General features: G+C 44.6%; 1 protein-coding gene across 2 annotated transcripts in view; it reads left to right on the forward strand.

Annotated features, from left to right (window-relative positions):
• The first annotated feature begins 792 nt into the window (after positions 1-792).
• PODXL2 (podocalyxin like 2) overlaps positions 793-25,747 on the forward strand; it is a 54,941-nt gene continuing 29,986 nt past the window's right edge. The window contains exon 1 of one of the 2 annotated variants that reach the window (XM_083603053.1): positions 793-1,589. In XM_083603053.1, the coding sequence (XP_083459179.1) occupies positions 1,538-1,589 (52 nt within the window). In that variant the 5' untranslated portion in view covers positions 793-1,537. Of the gene's footprint in view, positions 1,590-15,766; positions 15,790-25,747 lie in introns of those variants that run through there. The other variant, XM_083603054.1, reaches the window with a different exon arrangement.

Below are 25,747 nucleotides of genomic sequence, written 5' to 3' on the forward strand. Positions count from 1 at the left end.
CTTTGTTGGAAGCAGTCCAGAGTGGCTGGGGAACAAATAATAAATTATTATTATTATTACTCAGATTGAAATAATGCCCCTCAATGAGGCCAAACTTAGATTCACAAAATATTTAGGGGTATGCATACTCCTGTCCCCCTCCAGAAAAAAAACACTGCCTTGTGCAAACCTAAGTCCTAGCTCCTCATTGATAACCAGCTACTGTACTTCTGTGACCCACAAATAACCGGTGGAGATCCCCTTCTCTAGCAGGATCCAGTCCCCTAAACCTTAGTCATAGAATCATAGAATCAAATGTAGAGAGGGAAGGGACCCCGAGGGTCATCTAGTCCAGCCCCCTGCAAAGCAGAAATCTTTTGCCCAAAATGGGGTGCAAACCCACGTCACTAAGTCTCGTGGTCTACCGACTGAGCTATCCCTTCAGATAACGACGCTCGCAGGATCGTAGCGTCGCCCACGAGCGCGAGAAGCGCCTCTCCAATGGCCTTCATCTTCCAAAACCTTCCCAGTTTCCGCCCAAGCCCACGCACACACAGAGGCTTCTGCCACTGGAGTCAACTCCAGGGGGTCGGCACCCACAATAAGAGATCTGTGGGGCTTGGCCTCCCAAGTGAATGGGCAAAGTTGAAGCCCTTCATTGCGGACCCCGCAATCTTCAGTGAGAGACCCTTGGGTTGCTGCACGTTCTTCCCCGCAGGTTGCTCGCTGAATAGGGGGGTGCGCACCCGCTCCGTCTCCCTCTAGGACCCCGGCGGAAGCTGGAGCCCGGCCGCGGCCGGAATGCAGACCACTGCGCAATGCACACGATTTCTAATTCAGCAGCGGGGAGATCCTCGGTCGGCGGCAGCCGCCGGTCCTGGCGCGGGAGGGAGGGAGGGGGCGTGGTGGAGAGGCGAAGGCTCCCAGGAGCTGCTGCTGCTGTTGCAGCAGGCGAATGAAAACGGCTGCGGTTGCTGGAACCTGAACGCCGGCCGCCCCCGCCGCCCCCCTTCCCATTATTATTATTATTATTATTAGCCTTTGCTCCATGCATTGGTCGCCGCCTGCGTTTTGCTCCTTGCGCACACCCCTGAGAGAGAGGGGCGGGAGAGGCGCACGCGGCGGGGTTTGCAGAGGGAGCCTGGGCAGCGGCCAAGGCAGCATCTCTCCGCCGCTTCGGGCGGGTGGGGGGCTCTGGCTGGTTTTGGAGCAGAGCCACTCGCTCGTCTGACTGGCCGCGCACTGCAAGCAGCTCTGCCTCTGCCTCTCCTCGTCGTCGTCGTCTGCCCCCCGCCTTCCCCCCTGAAGCGAGGCCGCAGGGAGGGGGCGCCCGGAGAGCGGGGTGCTGCTGCTGCTGCGGCGGGGAAAGTTGCCGCTCGCTGGCGGGGAGGGAGGGCGATGCCTTCTGAGCGCGAGCTGCCGCAGGGGGGAGAGGTCCTTTCTGCGGCCGGGAGGGGCAGAGCCCCGCGGGCGGCGGCGGCAGAAGCAGCAGCAGCAGCTGCACAAGCCGGGTGCGACTGAAGAAAGAGGCAGGCGAGCAGGAGGACGGAGAAGCACCATGCCGCCCTTCTTCCCGCGCTGGGCGCCGAGGCTGCTCCTGCTGGCCTGCGGTGAGTCCTTTCCTTTCCCAGGAACCCGAGAGGGATGCATCGGGAAGCGCAGATCCTGCGGTCCCCAAAGGAAGCCCCGGACAAAGGAAGGACCCCCCCCCGCTGGGGATCCGAGGCTGCCTGCAGCGTGGGTGGGGATCGCCGTGGGGGAACCCCACGCTGGGGGTGGATCGGTGGGGCGGAGGATCTGGTCCTCTGAAGCAGCCCGGGATGGATGGTGGTGGCCTCGGGGTTCCTAACTCGGGGGCGTTTTTTTCCTGGTTTAAGGCACGGGTGCGACACAGCAGCTTGGGCGATTGAGGTGGGGGGCAGAATGGAAATAGAAACCGTTTTCCTGGAGGTGGGGCTGGGTCGCGCAGCGGGAGGGGGCTCATACACCTTGGCAACCTCTTAATCTGGGAAGAAATACACATATAAAGGGGGAGGGGTTCGTATTAACTTTATTTCCAGTTCCAGTGTTTGAAAAGGTACACTTTGCGCGGGGGAGGGCTATTTATATTCTTGGAAGTTCCCGCTGTTGTTCCAATTCACCATGGTAAAGTATATACTGTACAGCTTATGTCCTTATGTCCTCCCTTTCCTTCAATGGAGTTTAGGTGCTTCTTATTTTAAATGCCTTTTCCAGTAGCAAGGCTAGTTGCCATTCTAAAGGCGATGTGTCACCCCTTATTGACCACCATTGATGTTTCAGTCAGTGTGGTATCTTTCTATGAGGAAAGGTGTTTCTGTCATATGGGGCCACATAATACTTACCTGTAGAAAACAGCCTGGTGAGAGTGTCTCAGAGGTAAGCATTTTGCCGTTCCATTTTAAGTTTTACTTTATGGTGCCATGGAAAGTCGTGAAGCACCTGCCCTGGCACTAAATAATGGCTTCTTTGTGTGGTGGAGCAGGGAGTATGTCAGTCTAGGCAACCTGGAACTCTCTTGTCACGGAACAAAACTTTGCAATTCAGAGAGTTCTAGCCCAGTTTCAATGCTGTGAAATTCAATGCTGCTTCACACACCATATTGGGAAGTGGTGTTATATCATGTGGCTACAAGCGGCAGGGAGCTACAAGAAACTGCAAATTCACTGCAGCCTATAGCCATATAACACATGGTGGGGGGTGGGATGGGGGTGGAACATCAAATGTATTTATTCTGTGCCCACACTGCAAACAGTGGGTGATATTTTTCCACTGCTGTTCCTCTCCATTTCAGGGAGGAGGGGGGAATTACTATAGATTTCACTTGGACATTTGCATGGCATAGTTGTGATGAGCATTGTGAATTAGCATGGATTTTACTAATGCCATCAAAAAAATAAATTAAATATAGTGGTTAAGAAATGTAGTGATTCAATTACCCTTTTACTGAAAAAAAAATGGCTAGTGAAGATTTGGCTGAAATGACAAAGTTAACTACATAGACCCGTTTAAGAGATGGGCAGCAAGTAGAGACATTTGAGGGAAGATGGTTTCCTTTCAGTGACTTAATGAACCTAAGATGTGTTTGGATATTCAGAATGTTGATCTACTGAGAGTTGTTGTTAATATGGATTTGTATGTTTCGGTAGTGTTGTTTATTGTTTTAGGGCTTTTTTAAAGGGATGAACAAAGCGTCCCTAGAGATTGTTGAAAATAGCCTTGATGTAGCACAGTTTCTGCGTGCCAAAGCTGAGTTAGGATTCCTGCAGACTGTATTTTCCTCTAGGGACTGCATCCAGAATTACTTTGTACTGCACTGAGAATCATTTAACCCATAACATTGTCCTGTCACCTTTTCCCCCTTAGAGTATTTTGATTGTTTCTCTTTCACCAAAAATATGCTGTCGATACCAAATTAGACTCTAGTTCTAAAGAGCCTAATCTGTAAATTTTGAAAAGGGGGGTGGGGTATTAATTAAAGCCGATTAAGTACAGAAGTAATTATAATTAGAATAGGTAGGAGGCCTGTGCTTCTAATTTTGTATAATCTCATTGGAGATATTTAAAGGCGGAGACCCCTTTCAAAAAAATAAAACGAAGAATGTTGGAAGGGGCTATTTTTCTTAATAATGTGAGTGAACAAGCTCAGTTTGTAATCTTAGTGAACAAAGTAAAATGGAACTTTGTAACAGACCATTAAATGTTTTCTTAAAAAATGTAAAATTAATCAATACTTGGCAGCAATCGGCCTGGAAGAATGAAGACCATCTGGTCATTCTGCCAGTGATGGGATTGGAGCAGAGCATGGTCACCCTTCTGCTTGTAAATTGTGTCTCATCTCTTAAGTATTGAGAATAGATCCTTCTGTAAAGAGACACAAGTAAAGTTATGTTAGCCATGTTGGCCCCTAAGGGAAAAAAATCCAAAATCCATGTTAGAACAATATCTTTCTCAGGCCGTTCATAATATCACAAAATAGTACGCCAGCTTTAAAGTCCTGCAGAAATCTGTTATCAGACTAGATTGTTCATTTAAAAAGGGGGAAAAGGAGAGAAAACCTGACTGGTGGTAACACCGTAAGTCTGCAACTAGTAGTGGCTTTTAAAAAAGAATATGGGAGAAGGTAGTAGCCACTCAAATGACGCACTTCTAGGGGCTATGCAGGCAACAGGCTTCACCAAGGCCTAGTGGGGAAGAAGAAACATAACTGGCTGATTCTCCATCTCTGAAAATACAAAAAACTGGCTGTTACCCAGTTTTATCTCCATCCACTAATGAAGCACACAGGTTCCTTGATGGGGGGGGGGGGTAGAATGACGAGAAATTAGGGCAGGAGTTCCTTAGGCATGGCACCACAACAGAAAAGGCCACGTTCCCACCAGCCTAAGCTCTTTCGGAGGAGGAGTATACAGCAAGACCTTGCAGCAGATATTACACTACAGACAGGCTCATACAGGAAAAAGATTTCATAAATTCTCTCCCCAGTCACTTAGGGCTTTATAGGTAAGAACCAACACCTTGAATTTTCTGGTCACAAATTGGAATGCAGCACAGTTAGTGAAAGGCCAGTGTAATATTGAAGCACACACTAGAAGACATTCTGCTCTAGCTGCAGTTTCTGAACCACCTATTATTTATTTAAATATTTCTATACCTTGATTTTGTAAAAAAAAAAAAATATACAGCCTATAGAACATTACAATAAAGCCTTATAGAACCCAATGGAGCCATCTGGGATCCAACTTCTATCTAAATAGTCTCCGTCACATGCTTCTTGGTATGATCATAGAATATGGTAGAACTCTGGGACCTCAAACTGTTAGTTCATGTGGTGTTGCAACAAAGCCTTTAAATAAGTTTAACTGATTCCTAGCAATAGGTGTTTTTCTACAGGGGAGGCGACAGGACATCAACAAAACTGCTCAAAGGTATTTGATGCTGTGTCGTGTACTGTATAGGTAAAGCCATGTCATATTTCTTAGTCCTCCTACAACTCATGGCAGGTGATAGATGGGCTAACAAAACACAAATATATGCTTTCCATAGATGGCAGCAGGTTATAGACAAGACTGATTTGAAAACTCGGTGGGCAATCCAGTTATAAAATGGTTGATACAATCCTTGTGCCAAGTCCTCTTTCATTTAGTGAAAGTCTATTATTATTTAAAAAAAAACAGAAAGGCAGAAGTGGAAGCCTGCAAAAAAAAAAAATCACAAATCCTTTCTGTTTGCATGGACACACTTACTCTTTGTATTCATGCATCCCTATTCACTCCATTTACATGTTATAATACTTGACTTCTTTCTCTGCACCCATTTCCAGTTTTCTGAGACAGCCCCCCTTTCTGAAAATTAGAGCCATTTTTAAAAATTGTGTTTTGCATACTTAATTTGTTTTATTATTCATTTATGTGATTTTAGGCTTGTAAAATAAAACAAATGAAGATAAAACAAAATAATAAAAAATCCAGCAAGACAAAATGCAGCACTAAAACAAAATCAAATAAGTCCAAAAGTAGATAAAATAAATTTGAGAATGTGTGTGGAAGGAATCAGCAGAGTTCAATTAAATGATTTAATGCAAGGATGGTTAACTCCTAGTTCAATGGGCCTAATTCTGCCAACCAGTAACATTTTTCTGCCCTGATGGGGATTGAAATCACTCCCTCTCCTGTCAATTAGGTGAGTGGAGAGGGCACAATAACTACCCTTTAGCCAGTCTGTATGGATGGATTTCCTTGAAGCCCCCCAAAGTCTTGCTGCCTCTGATTTAAGAAGCTTGGGAAAATAAAAGGTCTTAGCGCCTGACCCAGAAAAGTAATCAAAGTTGGTGGCAAAGTAGACTTCTCTTGGGGGGACATTCCACAACTGGGGTGCCACTACTGAAAAGGCCCTTTCATCTCATCCATCTCTGTCTAGCCATAATTAAGTGCTCTAACATTTATACAAAGCTTGCTTAACTTCACAAGTAGGCAAATAATAAATGTGGACCTGCAAAGAAACTCTGAGGGGGGCAGGACAGGGCAGAGGGGAGAAAGGGCTTTCCATCTTACCCTTCCTCTCACCATCCTTTTTTTTGACCAAATTTTATTGCTTTTCAAAAAAATTAACAAGTTCACATCAAATTAATTTGAATTTAATGCATACTTAAAAGTTGACTTCCCACCCTTCCTTGTTCTCCCTTGCTTGCTGCATTATAAAACATTTATTTATCTGCTTACCAATTTATGATGCTGCTCATCTCACTGTCTTAATCCCTAAATCCCCATGTTAGCTTCAAGACTGTAAGGTTTGAGCTCACTCCTTTTCCCATTTGGACCTGAAATGCATAGTTTTGCCTTGGACTCGGGATCAATATGGCAGGCTGCATTCATCTCTTGCCCACAAGGCACTCTGTGCTCTTCAGTGGCGTAGGAGCCAAAGGGAGAACTGAGCTTCCTTTCTCTCCACTGTGGCCTCAAAGAAACTTTGGGGGCTTCTGCGAGGCTGAAGGGAAGCGAGTTGATGGACTGCATCTTAATTTCAACCACTCTAAACAGCAAAGTGTGACCAGCTGGGACTAATGCCTGTATGCCGTCATCTTGTGGCCCTCCAGATGTTGCTTGACTAGAACTCCCATCAGCCCCAACCACATGGCTGATAGTCAGGAATCATGGCTGTTGTAGTCTATCCACATCAGAAGAGCCACAGGTCGTCTCCCCCCCCCTCCGCGCGATGTATATAGATTTGGCCTTCAATTGTTTGTTTATTGCAAATGGGGGGGGGGCTGAAATATTGGTACAGACCATTTCTGTCCCTAAATTATTAAGAGGTTGGGGGGTTGCCTTTAACATATGAGATTCACTGAAGCAACAACAGGGTATTTTAGGTGTAGTAAAATACCTAACATAGTTTTGAGGTTGCCTTTAAGTTCAGCTCCACAGTTATGGGTTACTGAGATGAGGAAAGCTTGTTCCCATCCTTGGAACATGGTGGCCATACTGAAGGGAGTGCTTTCACTAGGAAACATTGGCACATCCTTCTGGAACAGAAGCCCTGCCAGGCTGGAGGAACAAGACCATTGTAACATTATGGTAGAAAGACATTAAGTGTTAGGACATGTAATTTCTCCTGCCCCACTCCATAAGCTTCTCCAAAATCTTCATTCCTTCCAATGCCTACAGAGGCACTGCAATAACCTCGCAAACGCTAGCCCTGCTTTTTAATAGGGTTGTTAAATTCAGAAAATTAAAAAGTCATAAAGCACTCCACAGCAGCTGTTGTTTGAAGACTCCAGATGTATAAGCGATTGGGAAATTGTAGCTGTGTTTGGACAATGATATTAAGCCAATATTGACAGGTATTTTGCCCATCCATGCAGCTTCTTCACTTCTCACTTTGTGACATGAGCAATCAAATCAGGAAGTTTCTATCCATAGCAATAATGTGGTTACCAGGTTCAGAACAAATGGGATATTATACCATATTTGAGCCATGGTTTTAATATCCCAGCTTGTTCTGAAGCTGCTGACCATAGTTTTCGAGGTTGGCTAATTAGATATTTCCTTGTTTAATTGTGGCTTGTGTGAAGGGGCAGAAGACTCGTTCATATTTCAGCTTATTAAATTGAGAGATATCATCCAGACTGAGTCTCTTCCCCCCCCCTTACTTCTGACCATGGAAAGGAAAAAGCAATGTGCCTGGTTGATGGGACACCCAACTATCATGTTGTGAATGAAATACTTTCATCGGCTTTGATCAATGGGAATTGTTCTTAAGTAAATGGAAATAAGATTTCTCCATAGTTTCTCTGCAATTCCAGGCCAACACTTCTAGAATGTAATAGGACATGGGTAGGCAAACTAAGGCCTGAGGGCCAGATCCGGCCCAATCGCCTTCTAAATCCGGCCCACGGACAGTCCGGGAATCAGCGTGTTTTTACATGAGTAGAATGTGTCCTTTTATTCAAAATGCATCTCTGGGTTATTTGTGGGGCCTGCCTGGTGTTTTTACATTAGTAGAATGTGTGCTTTTATTTAAAATGAATCTCTGGATTATTTGTAGGGCATAGGAATTCGTTCATCTCCCCCCCCCCCCCAAATATAGTCCAGCCCACCACATGGTCTGAGGGACCAGCCCTCTACTGAAAAAGTTTGCTGACCCCCGTAATAGCACAATGCTAGAACTTTGTTGCAATGTTACTGAATAACTAGGATGAATAACTAGGATGGTTTGCCCAGGTTCATCCCAGCAAAGGTAAGAGTCCCTTCCCTTAAAGTAGTGCCTGTAACTTCCCATAATGAGATCTTCCATCTGCCAGGCACAAGATTGATCTTGGTCCTTGAGACTCCCTGGGGTTCTCATTCACATAATGGCTTCTAAATAATTTTATGGTGATGAGAGGTAGCAGATGCAATCTGCTGCTAACTAAATTCTTAGCCTAATTAATAATCAGTGAAGGTTGTGGCCGTTCAAATGCTTGGACTGATTTTCCTGCTGCTACTGGGAACACGGATTTTATTTCACCAGAGGTCACATCTACATCACATTTTGAATACACATTTAGAGCACTTTACTCCCCTTAAAGAGTCCTGGGAACTCTAGTTCCTAATCCTAGTAATTGTAGCACTATAAGAGGCAAACTACAGTTCCCAGAATTGCTTTGGGGAAAACCATGTGCTTTAAATGTCCTTTAAATGTATGGTGTGGATGTGATCTATAGTGAGGATGGGTTCTATTGCCACAATAGGTAGCCTCAAGTTTTCTCTGGGAACTTAAGTTTATTTCTGGAATTAGCGGAACAGGAATTACACTGCTATTGGAAAAGTTATATTGGAAACTGAGGGTAAAAATGTGCTGCAGGCTGTGCTTAAGCCTGGCGCTCTGATGGCATAGTAGCAGACATTCCTCAGCTAAGCTACATGGAGTTGATTATGTTTACTACACAGTTTGGATGAATGAGCACTAGAGATGAGACCTTTCTACAGAAGGACATCTCTTTTCCTTCCTCGGTCACCCTGTTCTTTTGTGTGTACAGTGCTGTGAGATTCCAGAGGGTGTTAAATGCATCTTCCTCCCTTCGGCTATCTTGCTTGACTAATTCCTTGTTAGTTAATCTGCTTGACTCCAGCAAATTGGGATGGCTACACATCCAACGCAGTCAATCTTTCTAAGGAACCGTTTCTTTAATTATAGGCACCCGAGGTTTAAATAACTATATTCATACTCCAAGGGAGAGCTCCAGGTGACAGAGTATGAATTAGAGCACACATTCCTCCCTTGTGCTTGAAATGAGGAACAGCCTTGTAGGATGTTGTGGATAAATAGGCAAAATGGGAGCACTGAAATTGGCCAAAAGGAAAACTAAATGGTCTCCTAGAGCCCAGAGGCTATGTGATTTGCTCTCAATTCTCAATGGTACAGTAATTTGAATGAGCCATCCCCAAAGAATGAGGCTAACATATCTCATTTACATGAATATAGCTTGGGTGGATTCACACATGAGGCAAGGGGTAGCTGGGACTGCAAATCTTACTGCTTCTGGATTGTGCTTTTCACTTGCAGAAGCATTCATATACTTTCTCTTCACCAACTCTCCTTCATATGATCTGACATAGTGGGCAAGAGGACCCAGAAAAACACTGTGCTGTGGCTGGGACTATTGCCTTCCCTGTAGCTCCCTGTGTTGTTTGAGCAGCCTACCGAGCCAGCGCTTTTCCTACCGACTACTCTGCAGGTCTAGGAGAGGACCATTGCATTGTTCTTCTCCATCAGAAATAGGGAAGGGTGCCTTCACAACCCTCTGTGGGCAGTTTTGGACCTTTAGTGGAGGTTGCTCATTGGCTGTGAGTCCTGGAAGACCTGCTCCCTGGCCTTGCAGGCCCCTGCCTGGCCTGGTGAGGTCCTGACTGACACCCAGTTGCAAAAGCTGAGGCTGCTGAACAGATATATGGGATATCCATGCATAGACATCCTACTTAGAAACAAATAGATGAGTGTGCTCCTTTATCTCTTGCAATGGAAAAATCGGAGGGTGGGGTCTGCTAGCAGTTTCTTTCCATAGGTTGACAAAGAGGTGGGATTATAATTCCAAAAAACCCCCGGGATTTTAAAAAAATGCAAAATCAATTCTAACAATCTGCTGGTTTACAGTCTTGTGTGCCACTAGTCAATATTCCGGTGTCCCCTACTCAACATCATGGGTTATTAAACTGACATTTGCTTCCCTGCTTTTTGCTACTAGCCCAGAAAATATACAGGGCTCCTGGGAATGTGGGTGTGCTAGAATCTCTGTGGGGTGCCTGCCTCTTTCCTGGCTTGGTCTGTGCCAGAGGAATGCTGACCTCTCGCCTATGTTTTCTGCAGTCCTAATTAGAAGTGATTGCTCTGCTGGGCTTCCTAATCCTGCATTCAGAATGTTCTACTAATAAATGAGAGACTGGCAGCAAAAGTCGGGGGGGGGTTGTAGATATAGGGGTGCAGGACTCATTTCCTATAGAGAAGGAACCAGGGTCAGATGCTTTGGAATAATCATGGGGAGATAGACAAAAGGGCTCTGTCTGGGCTCTGAGCTCTCTCTGTGTTCACAGGCGGAAGCCACTGAGATTGTGGCTTTTTTGGTGCAAACCTGCAATCCTGGTGAGCCTCCAACATTGTGCGTGCAATCTGCACTACGTCCTGCACCGCCAACGTGGAGCAGCAGGATGTCAGCCCAATAAGCACCACGGACACGATTGCAGGAGCCGCTTAAGCGTGGAGTTGCCTCGTACTGCACCATTTCTTTGTCAAGACAAACGGCTCATCAGGCACCTGCTTTTTTTGACTGCGGAAGAAGCGTGTCAAATCACGATGGCACAACATTTCTGCCGACTCAGGGATTTTAAAAATATGTAGTTAAGCTGTGATAAACTGCAGGAAACAATAGCTTGGAAGAAGGTGCAAGGATCATAAAGCCCACAGGCAGCTCCTCGCTTTTCATGTAGTCAAATTTTCTCCTTTCTAACCATTAAAAATGTTCCTCCTCTACTCAGTTGGGAATAAAATGAAACTCTCAACCACCCCTGCTCTCATTCTGTATGAAAGAACACAGATAATAGCATAGGAAAGATGATCATGGGTTGGCAATGTGTTTGTTTTTAGCGCTACTTCTGGATTGGTTTTGCAGTCCTCTGCCTGTAAGAATTGTTCTGCTTGATGGTGCTAAAGATCTGTCTGTTGTGGAGGCAATGCACTGGGGCAGCAGGGGCCAGATACCACCATAACGTTCACAAATAAGAGCACAATGGGTTCAACCACCCCATTTCTTTCCAGCTTCTCGTAATCAGTTATACTGCCTTTGGACATGGAAGTTCCATTCTTCGTTATTATGTCTGATAGCCATTGACAGACCTTCCTCCACAACCTTGCCTAATCCTCCTGGGGGAGTGGGTGGGTGCAAAAATCTAAACATCCTGTGCTAATGGATTTCATAAGCCAATTACACATTTGCATGAATAAGTAGTTTGTTCCATTTTTCCTGTATTTTTTGCCTGCCAGTTCCACCAAATCCGTGCGGAGCCACTGTATTTTCTATAAATGATTCACTATTTCCCCACAGTAGCTTAACTCACTGTTATCCTGCCCTCAAATTTTCTCCCTGACAATGTGTAACAGAAGTTCCTTGGGATCTCTGCCTATCTTTTTCCACCAGTAGCCTGTACATCAGGGGACATCAGTGGCAGATGCTTCTTTTAGCTGATCATTGTTCCCCTGTCTCAAGTGATTATCAATAAATGACCGTTTTGGACCGAGCTCCCTATTTTGAATAACATCTGCTGGACAAATGCTTGGGCACAAATTTGGGGAGCCTCTCAAATGAAAGCCAGATATAAACTGAAGCAGGTTAGCATGGGGTCCTTCTATGAGGTCCTACTCCCCAGTTGGCATAAACTTCACTTGTAGTTTGTTCTGAATGAGGTATTTTATCTCAAGCAGCAGATATTGAGGTACTATAAAGAACAGGAATAGCTGTTTGAGTTCATTTACACAAAAAATTGTGCCCCTCAATAACACTCAAGTATGGTAGTAGTTACCGCCTGCTGCCTCCACATTTATTCTTTACTAATGTATGTAGGAGATAGTCATTGTGTCAAAATCTGAGTAGACCAATATTTGTGTTTCCCATCACCTTCATTAAAGCTGCTGTTCCTCAGGCAGTCAAACTGGGACAATGAGGCCTGCGTCTTCTGCCTTTCCTAACTCTTAGTCTTGTGAACCTAGAAGAATGACTTTTATTTTGTACTGTGTATCTCTGTGTGACAGGAATTTGCCAGAGGACAATGTTTTTACTCTTGAAGGAAATTCCTTATTTATTATATGTATTTGGGGCAGTTTAATTACACTTGCTGCTCTGACATTGCTCTGGTTCGTAGGCTAAGTTGGTAAAGATGTGTTGAATTCCTGGCTAAGGGCAGAGAGGCTTAAGTGCTTCCACGCCAGCCTTTTTAATAAATCAATCAATAAATATAATTTTTCTTCTTCCCCCTACACCAGACTTTTTATCCAGTGTTGCTCATTCATCTCTGAAACTCCAGATGACATTCCTTCCAAACCATTGCATTCCTATCTCTCTCCCCTATTTGTTTTTTTTTAAAAAATGGCATTAATATAGCCTTTGTTTGTTATATTTCTTTCCTCCTAAACATCGTAGACTCCACGTTATCCACTTGAACCTCACAATCATCCAAAGCTGCTTTGTCGGTCTTTTTATTCTAAAAAGAGTGGGGAATCTCAGACCTGAGGGCTGAATGGAACACCCCAAGCCAGGCCACACACCCTCTCCGGCCATATTGCCTATGAGTCCTTATTTGCACCTTCCTTGGGTGTTTTTGCTGGAATGTGTTCTTGAGCTCTGATAATGCTTCTTGGTTGCGTAGATGGCAAGATGACAGAGGTGTGTGAGTGTGTGTTGGAAAAAGGCCCTGCTGTACAAAGGTAACATTTACCTTCATTATTCCACCCACCTTTTCCTCTGAAAGGATGCTCAGGAGGTTCCTCACCTCTGTTCTAATGCAGCTTAAATAATATTTGGATCCCCATTTCCTGCACCTAAGATAAGCTAAATGTTCCCTGCTCATTTTGTTATATGTAGCAGGTACTGGTGTCTTCCTCCCCTCCCACCATGAATGTGTGGTTCAGAAGTATCCTTACTGGCCATGAGTTTGTAAAAAACACTTCTGTTCTCAGTCACTTAACCAACAGAACTCCTATTAGCAGAATACTTTGTAAGAGGCAGTCCTAAGATTATTGGCAGCTCTTGCAATCTGACTCGTTCAGTGTATATGGGAGTCCCCGCATGGTGTGTGTTGAGTGAGCTCACTGAGCGGGGAGCAGATGGCACCAACTAGCAGTGCCCCAAAAGTCAGCTCACACCCTTCTGGACATACCTTGATATCTGTGAATCCAGTTGAACATGTGAAGCCCCACACCCCTCAAAAAAAGTGTGTGTGTGTTGAGGAGCTTCTCTGCAGTCAGAAGAACCCTGCACCAACTGATTGGAAAGCACAGCCAGATGGATGTGCTATTGTTGGTGATGCAGCTAGCCGCCTCAGTGCATGCGGGTTTTTGCCTGTTTGTTTTGTGGGGAAAGAGCTTTACTTCTCTTCCTATTGGTGTGACCCTGGGAAAAGTAGGAAAGCAGACGGTTTCAAGGCTTCCAACCTCATAGGCATTTCTGTTCCTGGTCATCATCTGTGGCTGTAGGTTGGAGACTATAGGTGTGAAAGTGCCCCTCGTCTTCCCCTAGGAAAAGGACTTGTCTTATCCTCATTCCAAGCTTTGGGAGGGAGCTTGCCCCCTCTTGCTCACTGGCTCGTGGCCAAATGAGATTTTTTAAAAATGCCTGCTGCTTCCCTCATACCCAAGACATGTTGTTAGCACATTTCAGCCTTACATTATTATAGTTGGAGGTAGTGTGTGTTGTGTGTGGTGGCGTTCTCTCCAGTATATGATTACTATAGGACTCCTTTCATTATTTATTAATGCATTGTTAATTATTACATCCAGCTTTCCTTGAAGGTAGTCAAGGTGGGGTGCATAGTTTATTTATTTCCATTACATCCTCAAAACAGTCCTACAACCTGGGTCAGGCTGGGAGAGTGCCTGATCACCCAGTGAGCTTCCTAGCTGAGTGGGGAAATGAACCTGAGTTTCTCAGGTCCTGTTTGTTATTACTTTGATGGCTGTGTGACACATTTCACTTGGAAACAGAAAATCCATATAAGAGGAATCCAATTTAGCCCCACATCTCAGGGAATTCAGCAAGCTAGGGGGAGAAGCTAATTTTGGGATATAATCAATCAGTATTGGGGGTGTATTTTAGTTAAGAGGTTCAACCATTATGCCATACTGTGGGGTTTTGTTTTGTTTTGTCCTGGATGCTGGCTCTGAGAGTGCCATTGCCTTGGTTGGTGGCTATGAAGATAGTCAGCTAAGAGGAGGAATTTGAGGAGAGGATTATGATGGCACTGCCACATGATAATAATGCTGGGGTCCTCCCTGCCACAACATAGCCTCTGTGGATTTAATGATGCTTTCAGACACCCCCATTGGCAGGATTGGATTAGATGACCCCTGGGGTCCCTTCCAACCCTACAGTTCTATGATTCTTTTTATTTATTTAATTGCAGGCTTGGAGGGGGGGTTGGTTGCCTGTTTTGGGAGAGTGCCTACCTTTTTTGTCTGCATTTTATTTGTTTTTGTTTTTTTGCGAGGGAAGGGTATAGGCGTTTTGCCTTTTTTGGGGTTATTCTGAGAAACAGATATTTCATGGTTTCTGTAACAGATTTTCAGATGCGGCCCCCAATCTCAAAAAGGTTGGGGACTTGCACAGCTGGGCCCAGGAGGTTTCAGGGCAAGAATACTAAAGTTGTAGAGAGGAATACAGTGCCAGATGCCTGTGCGTGTGTCTGTCTTTATAATTTTGCAGGGAAACTCACTTGTCAAAGGCTCTCCTGCTTTTCAGCGTTGTGCTTTGTGTAACCTCATTTCTTACATTCTAGTCAGTGACACTCACGTTCCATTACACTGAAGTGTGTTCCCCATTCTGGGGTTGCCATATGGCAGGCTGTAAACCAATTAGTCCCTCTCTTTTGGCTGCCTGGCTTGGCTTGGCTTGTTTGCTTCTGTAGCTCTGCTTCAGTGTTACGCCATGGGCAATCCTAATTATTTCAAATGGAAAAGTTAACACAGGCATTGGCAACCTCAGGTCTGTTTTCATCCCTCTGTGCTTAGGCCTTAAGAGGCTGCCATGGTGTGCTGGCAAGTGTCTTTGTTCTTTGCAACACGTGGCTTTTTCAGCGTAGGCCTGTACACTATATAACACTTCTAGGCCCTTTGCCCATACATATCCCTTAATGATGTTCAGTTTCTAGCATATTGGCATCCTTTCTACAGGCTTTTAATCAACTTGTCGTCGTCCCCCCCCCCCCCCCCCAATGCCCTGGACTTTCTTCCATGCCTTTTCTGGATTCTTGAGTTTAGTCTCACTCTGCCTCCTCGGCCTAGACCAGGCCCCTGACGTGGCTCCAACACTAAGCCTCCTGACTCGTTCAGTCCCCCTGCCCAACAGGTGGTTCCTCCTGATAGGTTTCCTTTTGGCTTTACAACTGGCCTAGTGTTTCCTTGGAGTTTTGTCCTTTGCTCTGTTAACTGTGTCGCTGCTTTGGGGATAACCTGCATCTGCTGTCCTTTGGGAATGGGCTCCCCCCCACCATGCCACAGCTGTTCATCTGAGGAACAAGTCTCCCTTTCTTTGACAGCCATCCTGTGTAATATGTATGCTACAATCCTACCGCTGTAGTCTTCTTGCTGCTGTTCGCAGAATTTTGATTTCCTTTTTATTCCCTGGTCGCTTATTTTTACAGAAGAACTGACCTCGGCTGCACCCACTTTGCCAGCTGAATTCTGTGAGCGATTCCCACAATCGCTAAAACTGTGATAAAGCTCCTCTCATTCCTGTCTTCTCCTCCTCCCCCTAACTGTGCCGTGATATGACTTTTAAATAGTTGGAAGGCAATTTGAGTCACACATTCACCGCCTTTTCATGCCTTGCGATAAACTTCGCCTATGCTGGCCATGATGGTTAAGGTTTGGCCAGCTTCACTTTACTTGGTTCCATTGTAAAGGTACAACCCTCCATGTTATATATATATATATATATATATATGTTTGTGTGTGTGTTGTATTCTGTTTGGCCTGGTTTAACTCTGCCAGCTACAGTGCTTCAAATATCAAGGGGGAAAGTTTCAATTCATGAAATCCATAACCCCACCCCAGATTTCTCTCCAAATTACAGTCAAATCATTGCTCCCTCACAGCTGTCTAGGATTGCCATATTTCAAAATGTGAAAATCCAGACAGAAAAGTTGTTGAATTTTTGTGGGGGGTTTTGAACCAAAGTTGTTGAGCATTTTCTGCAAAATCTTTTTTAAAAAAATTGAAGTTTTTGAGCTGTTTTTAAGGAAAATTGACAAAAACGACACTGCCGAAAGGGGTTGCCATACATCCGGATTTTCCCAGACATGTAAGCGATTTCCGTCGGGACACTGCTTCTGATGGCCGATTGCTGGCTATGTCTGGGAAATTCCGGACGCATGGCAACCCTAGTCTAAACTGGCCTGAAAGGTAAAGTGGGCCATGCCAGCCCCCCTGGTCTGCCACTCAGTGAATAGCTTGTCATTCCTGTAATTCACTCACTAGGCCTTCCAAGGAAGTGAATTTCATATTCCGTTTTTGTCTGGTCTGAGAATATGAGCAAATTTGATGTTAATGTACTTTGTCATCTGGCAGAGGTGTGATAGTGCGATTCCAGCTCATGATGGTTATCATGACTTCCCAATTCTGCTTGTCCCAGGGCTGTGGAGGCAGTCAGGTCTGATCTGCTTGGCAAGGTGGCACACTTTAGGCTTCAGAAAGAGGCCAGAAAATTCTCTTGTCTGCTGTACTGCAGTGTAACTGATGCTTGCATAAGGGCATATGGCTAGGCTTGAGGCACTCTGTGTTGGGGCTAGCCTAGAAACCACACAACTGGTGCCAATTTGGATTGTTTGGTATGCTGAACAAAGGATCAAGGATTTTATAAACTACACACAAACAAAGCAGTGAAGAAAGAGCATGTTCTAATTTTGTGCCGTTTCTCTGTATTAAATACTTGATGCAGCGAAATTGTTTTATCTATTAGATAGCTAGAATGTGTTTTATGCAAGAGACTGTCTAGATTGCTCTGCTGAATGCTTTCTTAGAAAAGGACCTTCTGCCCAGATTAGCAGAGGACGCTCAGAACACAGATTGGAACAGAGAAGTCTTGGGCCTTAATGCAGTTATTTCCCTGAGGCTTGTGTTTATTTTCAGGTGTCTCGATGGCTGTAATAACTTGTTGGTGGCAGCTGTTAAGAAGCATTCCTTGCTAGTAAACTGGAGACTGCACAGCAGCCTTCCCCAACCTGGTGCTCTCTAGATATTTTTGACTGCAACTCCAGTTAGCCCAGTCAATGTCAGGGGTGCCAGGAGTTGCTGTCAGATTGGGAATGGCTGTTGTACATGCTTAGGCTGAGTGTTTTACTCCTGTACAAAGGCACCAAGGAGTCTAAAGAAAGGGAAAACTAGAGCAAACTCCTTGGATGCCTGAAGTCAGGAGGCCAGGCTCAATGCAGAAGAATTACCGTATTTTTTGCTCTATAAGGCTCACTTTTTCCCTCCTAAAAAGTAAGGGGAAATGTGTGTTGGTCTTATGGAGCGATGCAGGCTGCGCAGCTATCACAGAAACCAGAACAACAAGAGGAATTGCTGTTTTCACTGCGCAGCGATCCCTCTTGCTGTTCTGGCTTCTGAGATTCAGAATATTTTTTTTCTTGTTTTCCTCCTCCAAAAACTAGGTGCGTCTTGTGGTCTGGTGCGTCTTATAGAGCGAAAAATACGGTAGTCAGGAGTCTTTCCTTCTTGTGGAATCCGAAAAAGGATCTGGCCAGGGCCTAGAAAATCCTCAGTGTCTGGTTATCTTGGATCTTTTCATGTTGGCACCCAGGAATTTGCTTGGGTTTTAATTTCTGAGAATGGAACAAACCTGTTTTAAAATATGCTGTGTAAGTGCAAATGATGTGTAGACCCAATCATAATTGTAGGTACAGTCAGGAGATCTTTGTCTTGTTCCCATCTCTCTTGGAGAATAAAAGGTAAGAGTACACTGAGTAAAACTTCCCTGAACAAGTCCAAAGAGACAAATATCTCTGTATAATTGCACTGGCGCCTCTCTTAAAGCCTCATGTCTTATATGTCCTTGGCAGGACTGAGACGCACTCTAGGCTGAGGTACACATATACAGGCCTATACTTGTGTTTTGTAAGGACTTGGTTTGTTGTAGGCAAAACATGTGTAGATATTGCTCAGGGCAATGGTATTAGTAGTATACCAGAGGTTTTGTAGAATTGGTGTGGCTCCTAGTTGACAATGATAAAGCTGAACCAGAGTTCACATCCCTGCTTTGTCATTACCATTGCTCAGTGAGCATTAGACATCTCACAATCTGTTAGTTCTTTAACCTGCTAACTGGGAAGAATCTTTGAAGGCAGGTAATGAAGATTGTAAAGCATAATCTTTACACATTGATGCTTGCATATGACTAGTGCTGTTTTGTTAGAGCTATGTACTTCTTGCAGGACCAATTTGAGCAATAAAACACCAGAAGGCAGGGCTGAGTTTGTTTTGCATCGGTGGAAATTTGCTGTGCAAATTAGAGTTACAGTAGCGTAAAGCAAATCCAAGAATCTTGGCTCTCAGATCCACCAAGTTTTGCAAAAGCAAATTTTCTGCAGCTCAGCTTAGCTGAGGTCTTGAAATTCCCAGGGTTAAGTTCATACTCAGAGAGGGAAGTAAACGTCAGACTGAGCCCACTGCTGATACTTTCACAACTGCTAATTCTTGTGCTTTGGCTAGCATTTCTTTTCTTTGGTTGAGGATAGTAGCCCAGCCTGGTAAACCGGATCATGAATCTTAAAGGGTTTAAACTGGGTAAACAGTTCAGTGTTAAATGAGGGTAAACAAACTGCTGGGAACAACCTCTTGCACTAATGGGATTAGCTCCCCTGAAGGCCAGGCTCGTCACAGGTGACCGCATTTTTAAGCTTTAGGACTTTTATAGAGAATGCGTGGGGAAGGCAGTAGACATGAGAGATATTTCCAGCACAATCCTGTATATGCTTACTCGGAAGTAAGCCCCACTGGCAATTATAGAAGAAGAAAAAGAGGTACATTGGTACCTCGGGTTACAGATGCTTCAGGTTACAGACTCCACTAACCCAGAAATAGTACATCGTGTTAAGAACTTTGCTTCAGGATGAGAACAGAAATCGCATGGCGGCAGCGGGAGGCCCCATTAGCTAAAGTGGTGCTTCAGGTTAAGAACAGTTTCAGGTTAAGAACGAACCTCCAGAACGAATTAAGTTCTTAACCCAAGGTACCACTGTACTTAAAAATCTAAAGGTGGGTTCTTCAACAGTATTTTATAAAACATTTAAAGATTTCATGGTCCTATATATATGTCTAAACTGTACAATGATACCTTAGCTGGAGGTTTATTGCCACCAACCTGGAAACTATGAAGAATTGTATTAATTTCCAAACCTTATAAGGTAAAGGTCCCCTGGACAGTTAAGTCAAGTCAAATTTGTCTACGTGATGTGGCACTCACCTCCGCTTTCAGGCCAAGGGAGCCAGCGTTTGTCCACAGACAGCTTTCTGGGTCATGTGGCCAGCATGACTAAACTGCTTCTAGTGCAACGGGACACCGTGACAGAAACCAGAGTGCACAGAAACACCGTTTACCTGCCTGCCACAGCGGTACCTATTTATCTACTCCCACTGGCATGCTTTCAAACTGCTAGGTTGGCAGGAGCTAGGACAGAGCAATGGGAGCTCACCCTGCCATGCGGACTGCCAACCTTACGATTATAAAGACCCTTCATTAGTGGAATCATATCGCCCAACTTCTCTACTCAACTGTCATGGACTGGCTGGATGCCGAGTAGTAATGGGAAGCTCCAGCTGGGGAACCCCCAGAGAAGAAGAAGGGAATTGGTGATGAGATGACGATGAGCGGTCAGAGGGAGAAAAGAGAGCAGACTGGAAGGAGGAGGTGTCAAGCTGAAGAAGCAACAGGGTTTGGTGAGCAGGAAGAGGCTGGGGCAGATAACATTCTAGAATCAGAGGCAGGAAGGGGGTGGGCAGGAGACAGAGATTATGCAGAAGAATCCAAGGAGTCTCCCTCCCCTTCCCCCTGGTCTCCCAGAACAGTCAGAGAAACGAGGAAGGTGGAGCAAAGAGAGACAAGATGAAGGAGCCTTAGGCTGCTGGGGAAGTAATGTCCATTACTTTAGTGGGTCTGCTCTGAGTAGAAATAACATTGAATCCAACCCATAAAGTTTGAATTGGTGCCAAAGAATTGGATGAATGGAAATTAAGATTCATGAGATCACGTTAATTATTATTTGTATCCCTCCCTCTTCTCTCACTGAGGGAGATATACTTTTCTATCCAGTATACTGATGGATGGCACATGAAACTGTATAAGGCTTGCCCAATGTGTAAGAGTTCATGCTCCTCGAGTTTCAACCAGGTTAGTAAACCACTCCTCACCTTTCTTGGCTGAGGCTTCAATCCAAAATGCACTTACTATTGCATTTCTGTTGAACTCCATAGAATTTATTTCTCAGAGTAAACATGCTTAGGGTTGCATTGTAAATGTAGCTATGTGTAATCTGGTAATAAATTGACTGCTGTTACAGTAAAAGCCAAAGAACCACTGGTTTAAATATAGAATACATTATATTATGCACTATGGCCAATTGGTGTCTCTCTAGTTCAGCGTTCAAGGAACAGAACATTATTTACCTAATAAAGAGGTATGAAGCAACCTTGCCACTTCGCCCCCCCCCCCCCAGGAATCTGTGTTGGGTTTCTTTGTAACACTGATGGGAGTTCCTCAAGAAGGAAAGAGAAGGTGAATCTTGTGTCTAAGACACTACCCTGTTATGGCATTTTTGACATGGTCTTAGCAATCCACACTTTCATTTTTTAACAGATATATGCACAGCAGATCTAAGAGGGCTTATGTACTAATAAAACTGTTACATACGTATGCAGTAAATGTGTGCTTTTTAACCATGTGTATCTTACAGGTACATGCACCAGGGCTCTGTGGTTTGCCACAGCTTTGTCACATGTACACGTTGTAGCAAATACATCTTTGGCTGCATAGCAAATAAGGTTGCCAGTCGTACACTTTCATTTCTTAGTGCCTCTGTACCTATCCCATCCTATGAACTTGTGCACACAAGCAAATTAATACAACTGGGCAACAGGGTCCTAGTACTAGGGCCTTCAAGGCCAGCACTAGATTCTAGCACCACCAGCAGTGCACCATAGGCAAGCAGTTACATGGCTTGGATAGGGAGGTGAGTTTGATGGCATTCTGCTGCCTGTCGGGCCCATTGGAGTCTCTTGTCACGTTAAGATCATGGATGAATTGGGAGTGGCTGGTGGTTTTACTCAATTTGACAATCAAAGGCTGATGCCAGTCATGGCAGCTTGCATATCTGTCGCCACAGCAGATAAACAGGATTAGTCTATTCTGAGTGCAGCTAGTGTGTGTTTGTTATCTCACTTGCATATGTTTATAGTCCAAGCACAACAATTATATACACACACACACACACACACACACCTCTCTTTTGGGGGTCTCAAGATGCTGCTGTAGTGCTAATAATAGCTCAGTGACAGCTGCTGTGTGAAGGCATAAAAATCCTAGACACAATTCTGTTCTATCTCTCTCTCCTTGTAGACTGAGCTAGGAGAGTGTTCAAGCAAGATATAATCTGACCTGCAAAGGCATGCTGCATGCTCTATAATGGAGCATATTTTGGGATGTTTTGGCTTTAGTGACTGACTGACTCAGCTATGTGCAAATAACACTTGGTGAGAGTTGTCCATCCCTTGGGATGGCCAGAGAAGCCTTGGTTGGCTGCTTTATGCTGCAGTGCACTTCTTTCCAATGCTGCTTGCTCCTGTCATACTTTTGCTATCTCTGGTATTTGCCTTTGTCTTAGTTGATCTCCTTTAGCTAATTTTGTTTTATTGATCTAAAATGAGAAAGCACATAGGGCAATAAAAAGTCTCCAAAAATAAGGATGAATCAGATGTGGAAAAGCTCTTGCAGACCAAGCATTAGCCAAGGCTCAAAAAATGCACTCCCTTTGATTTCAAGTTTCTAGAATGAATAGTGTGTAAATTCTTCCTTCTATTTTCATGTTTATGGAGTCCCAATCCAAAGACTGCTCTGGGTACCAGCACCACCTCCTCTTAATACTTGCCCATTTGCTTGCATGCTAATCTAGCTTGGGTAGCTGCTGCCAACCCACCCCTCTGTACACTCTGTACATCTAGACAGATATGGTCTCCTGGAGATTCAAAACAGCCAGGAGTAAGATGAATGTAGTACATGCATACCTTGCTTGCTTAATTCACATGACTTTCCAACTACAGCACTACTTTTTCTCCCTGTTTTAATGAGTGATGTGTATTGAGCAATAGCAAAGCTTTGCTGTTTGATACAGTTTTAACACAGGGAATAGGATCTGGCCAGTTAAGTGTGCTCTCAATTCGCTGCGCAGTGTGACAGAAAAAGATGCTCATTTCAAAAAGTGCTGACTTTGACACAAATGAAAAATTGGGAGCGCTCCAGGTTATTCTTCCTTTTAGCTGTGGCTTGAAGTTTAAAGCTGTGGCTTAAAGTTTCCATTCCTGGCATGATGTCAGGCTCAGGAAAAATGGTAGTGGTTTGCCCAAAATGGCATCATGGGCCAGCCTCTGAGGTTTGTCGGGTGTCATTAGGCCCACAGCCTATAGGTTCCCGACCACTCAATTAACATAAACTCTTAAATGTAGACACATCAAAAACAAACAAAACAAAGGATTGTGAGAAATCAAGACAGTATAGCTATTTAAATGTCATGGGTCAGGGTGCAATTCTTAGTTCTACAGAGTTTATTTTACAGAGTTAATTCTGTCTCGGCCTGCAGAGATAAGCACATGCATCTCTAGAAACTTGTTATGTCAAAATGAGGGAAAGCCTTCTTATCAAAGGGACAAATTCTTTTGCAGTGCAGTGAAAACACAGTCCCTCGTTCATAATGAAGGATCTCTCTTTAGAATATTTTGAAGTTGTAATGAACAGTGAGTGGGCAGTTACTGAGGGTGTAATTGCTCAGGGTGACTTGGAAAAGGGAAACTGGATTTTAGAATTCCTATTAGCATAGTGACCAACCAAAGATCTCACAGGAAGATGCAGTAAAGGAGGATAAATAATTGTGGTCAGTGTAGAATCTGCCCTGTTCTCATTGAGGGACCAACGCATAGGGCAAGGCTAGTCGGTTGTTACAGCACCAAGGACAGCTCTTAGTGAGCAACTTCCTTCAACATGGGTTGCATTGAACTGAGCTCTCTTGTGGCTCTGCCTCCAGTCCACCTCTCCTAGGCTTTGTCCCCTTGTGGAAGACTAGGGCCAGCCTTTTGGTCAAAAGGTAGGCAGTTCTGTGTATCATAACTTTCTGTCTGCTGTGCTCCTAGCAGCACTCAACTGGCAAGGTATGGTATGGGGGGCACTTGCTCCTCAAACCTAGGTGAAAGTGCTCATGAGGGTCCTAGCTCCAGTTCTGTGGGCTCTGGTGCTGTGAGAGTTGGATTAGTGGACTCCTGTCTGTCAACCTGAGGTTCAGTGGTCCCTCAATCATCAACATAGTGCTCAGAGCCAGGAACCCAATTTAACTCCTTAGTACAGTGACACCAAACTGGGAGGGGTGGCTAACACCCCAGAGGACAGGATCACACTTCAAAATGACCTTGGCAGATTAGAGAACTGGGCCAAAACAAACAAGATGAATTTTAACAGGGAGAAATGTAAAGTATTGCACTTGGGCAAAAAAAATGAGAGACACAAATACAAGATGGGTGACACCTGGCTTGAGAGCAGTACATGTGAAAAGGATCTAGGAGTCTTGGTTGACCACAAACTTGACATGAGCCAACAGTGTGACGCGGCAGCTAAAAAAGCCAATGCAATGCTGGGCTGCATCAATAGGAGTATAGCATCTAGATCAAGGGAAGTAATAGTGCCACTGTATTCTGCTCTGGTCAGACCTCACCTGGAGTACTGTGTCCAGTTCTGGGCACCACAGTTCAAGGAGGACACTGACAAACTGGAACGTGTCCAGAGGAGGGCAACCAAAATGGTCAAAGGCCTGGAAACGATGCCTTATGAGGAACGGCTAAGGGAGCTGGGCATGTTTAGCCTGGAGAAGAGGAGGTTAAGGAGTGATAGGATAGCCATGTTCAAATATATAAAAGGATGTCACATAGAGGAGGGAGAAAGATTGTTTTCTGCTGCTCCAGAGAAGCGGACACGGAGCGATGGTTCCAAACTACAAGAAAGAAGATTCCACCTAAACATTAGGAAGAACTTCCTGACAGTAAGAGCTGTTCGACAGTGGAATTTGCTGCCAAGGAGTGTGGTGGAGTCTCCTTCTTTGGAGGTCTTTAAGCAGAGGCTTGACAACCATATGTCAGGAGTGCTCTGATGGTGTTTCCTGCTTGGCAGGGGGTTGGACTCGATGGCCCTTGTGGTCTCTTCCAACTCTATGATTCTATGATTCTACTGTAGCCTCAGAATTGGTGTCTCAGTCACTGCTAGACTCCACGACCCACACTGTGGAGGAATTTGAGGTGGGGGAATTTATCTGGATTTGCAAGGGTGTACCTTTTTTCCTTAGTGAATTAAATATATCTGTTTCTGAGGTCACTATGGCTATGAAATGAATACGCAAAACAGACTTTTCCCCAGCCCACCTCTCTGTTTGCAGATGAGAATGGGAAGCTACTAGGTTCTGTCACTGAGACGTCTGATGATTGTTCATGCATTCATCTGCAGTATTTCAGCTTTTTTCTCAAAAAGGCTTAAGGGCTTTCTAGGCAGTCACTTTTCAATGCAGATACAAACCCACTGGTTTGTGCATAGTTTAAAAGGGTTCCTTCAGGTTGCTTCAGTTGCAGCAGTATATAATTTTCCCTGCAGTGGATGCATTGTGGTTTTCATACCTGAAAATGACGTTCTTCCCCCAGAGAGTATATTCATCACTTTTGTGTGATTGCTGTGGATAATGTATTTATACCAAAGTGAGTAAAAATGTTGCTGTAAAGGCAGAGAAGCCTGTGACTGTTCTTGAGAGAATGTATGGACAACTCCACATGATCAGACCAAAGGCCCATGTCCATGTGTCCAGCATTCTGTTCCCACAGTGACTAACTACATGGTTACAGGAAGCCTGCAAACAGGACATTGGAATGCAACAGCACTCTCCCCAGCAACTGGTATTCTGCCAGATTATAATTCTGCTTCAGACATTGGAGGTAGAACATAACCACCGTGGCTGGTGGCCATTGATAACCCCCACCTCCATGAATTGTATAATCCTCGTTTAAAGTCGTCCAAGTCATGGGGGTAGCCAAGGGGGAGGGCAGCTGCCTCCCCAATAAATAAAAATACATAGCTAACTGAGGTTCTGCCCCCCCAAAAACAAATGGCCTACCCCCCCCCCAAATCCTGGCTATGCCCATGATCCATCACTAACTCTTACAGGAATGAATTCCATAGTTCAGCTATGTGCTTTGTGAAGAAGTACTTCATTTG

The sequence above is a fragment of the Podarcis filfolensis genome (assembly GCF_964270895.1).
Source record: "Podarcis filfolensis genome assembly, chromosome: 2".
In the NCBI taxonomy this organism is placed as follows: Eukaryota; Metazoa; Chordata; class Lepidosauria; order Squamata; family Lacertidae; genus Podarcis; species Podarcis filfolensis.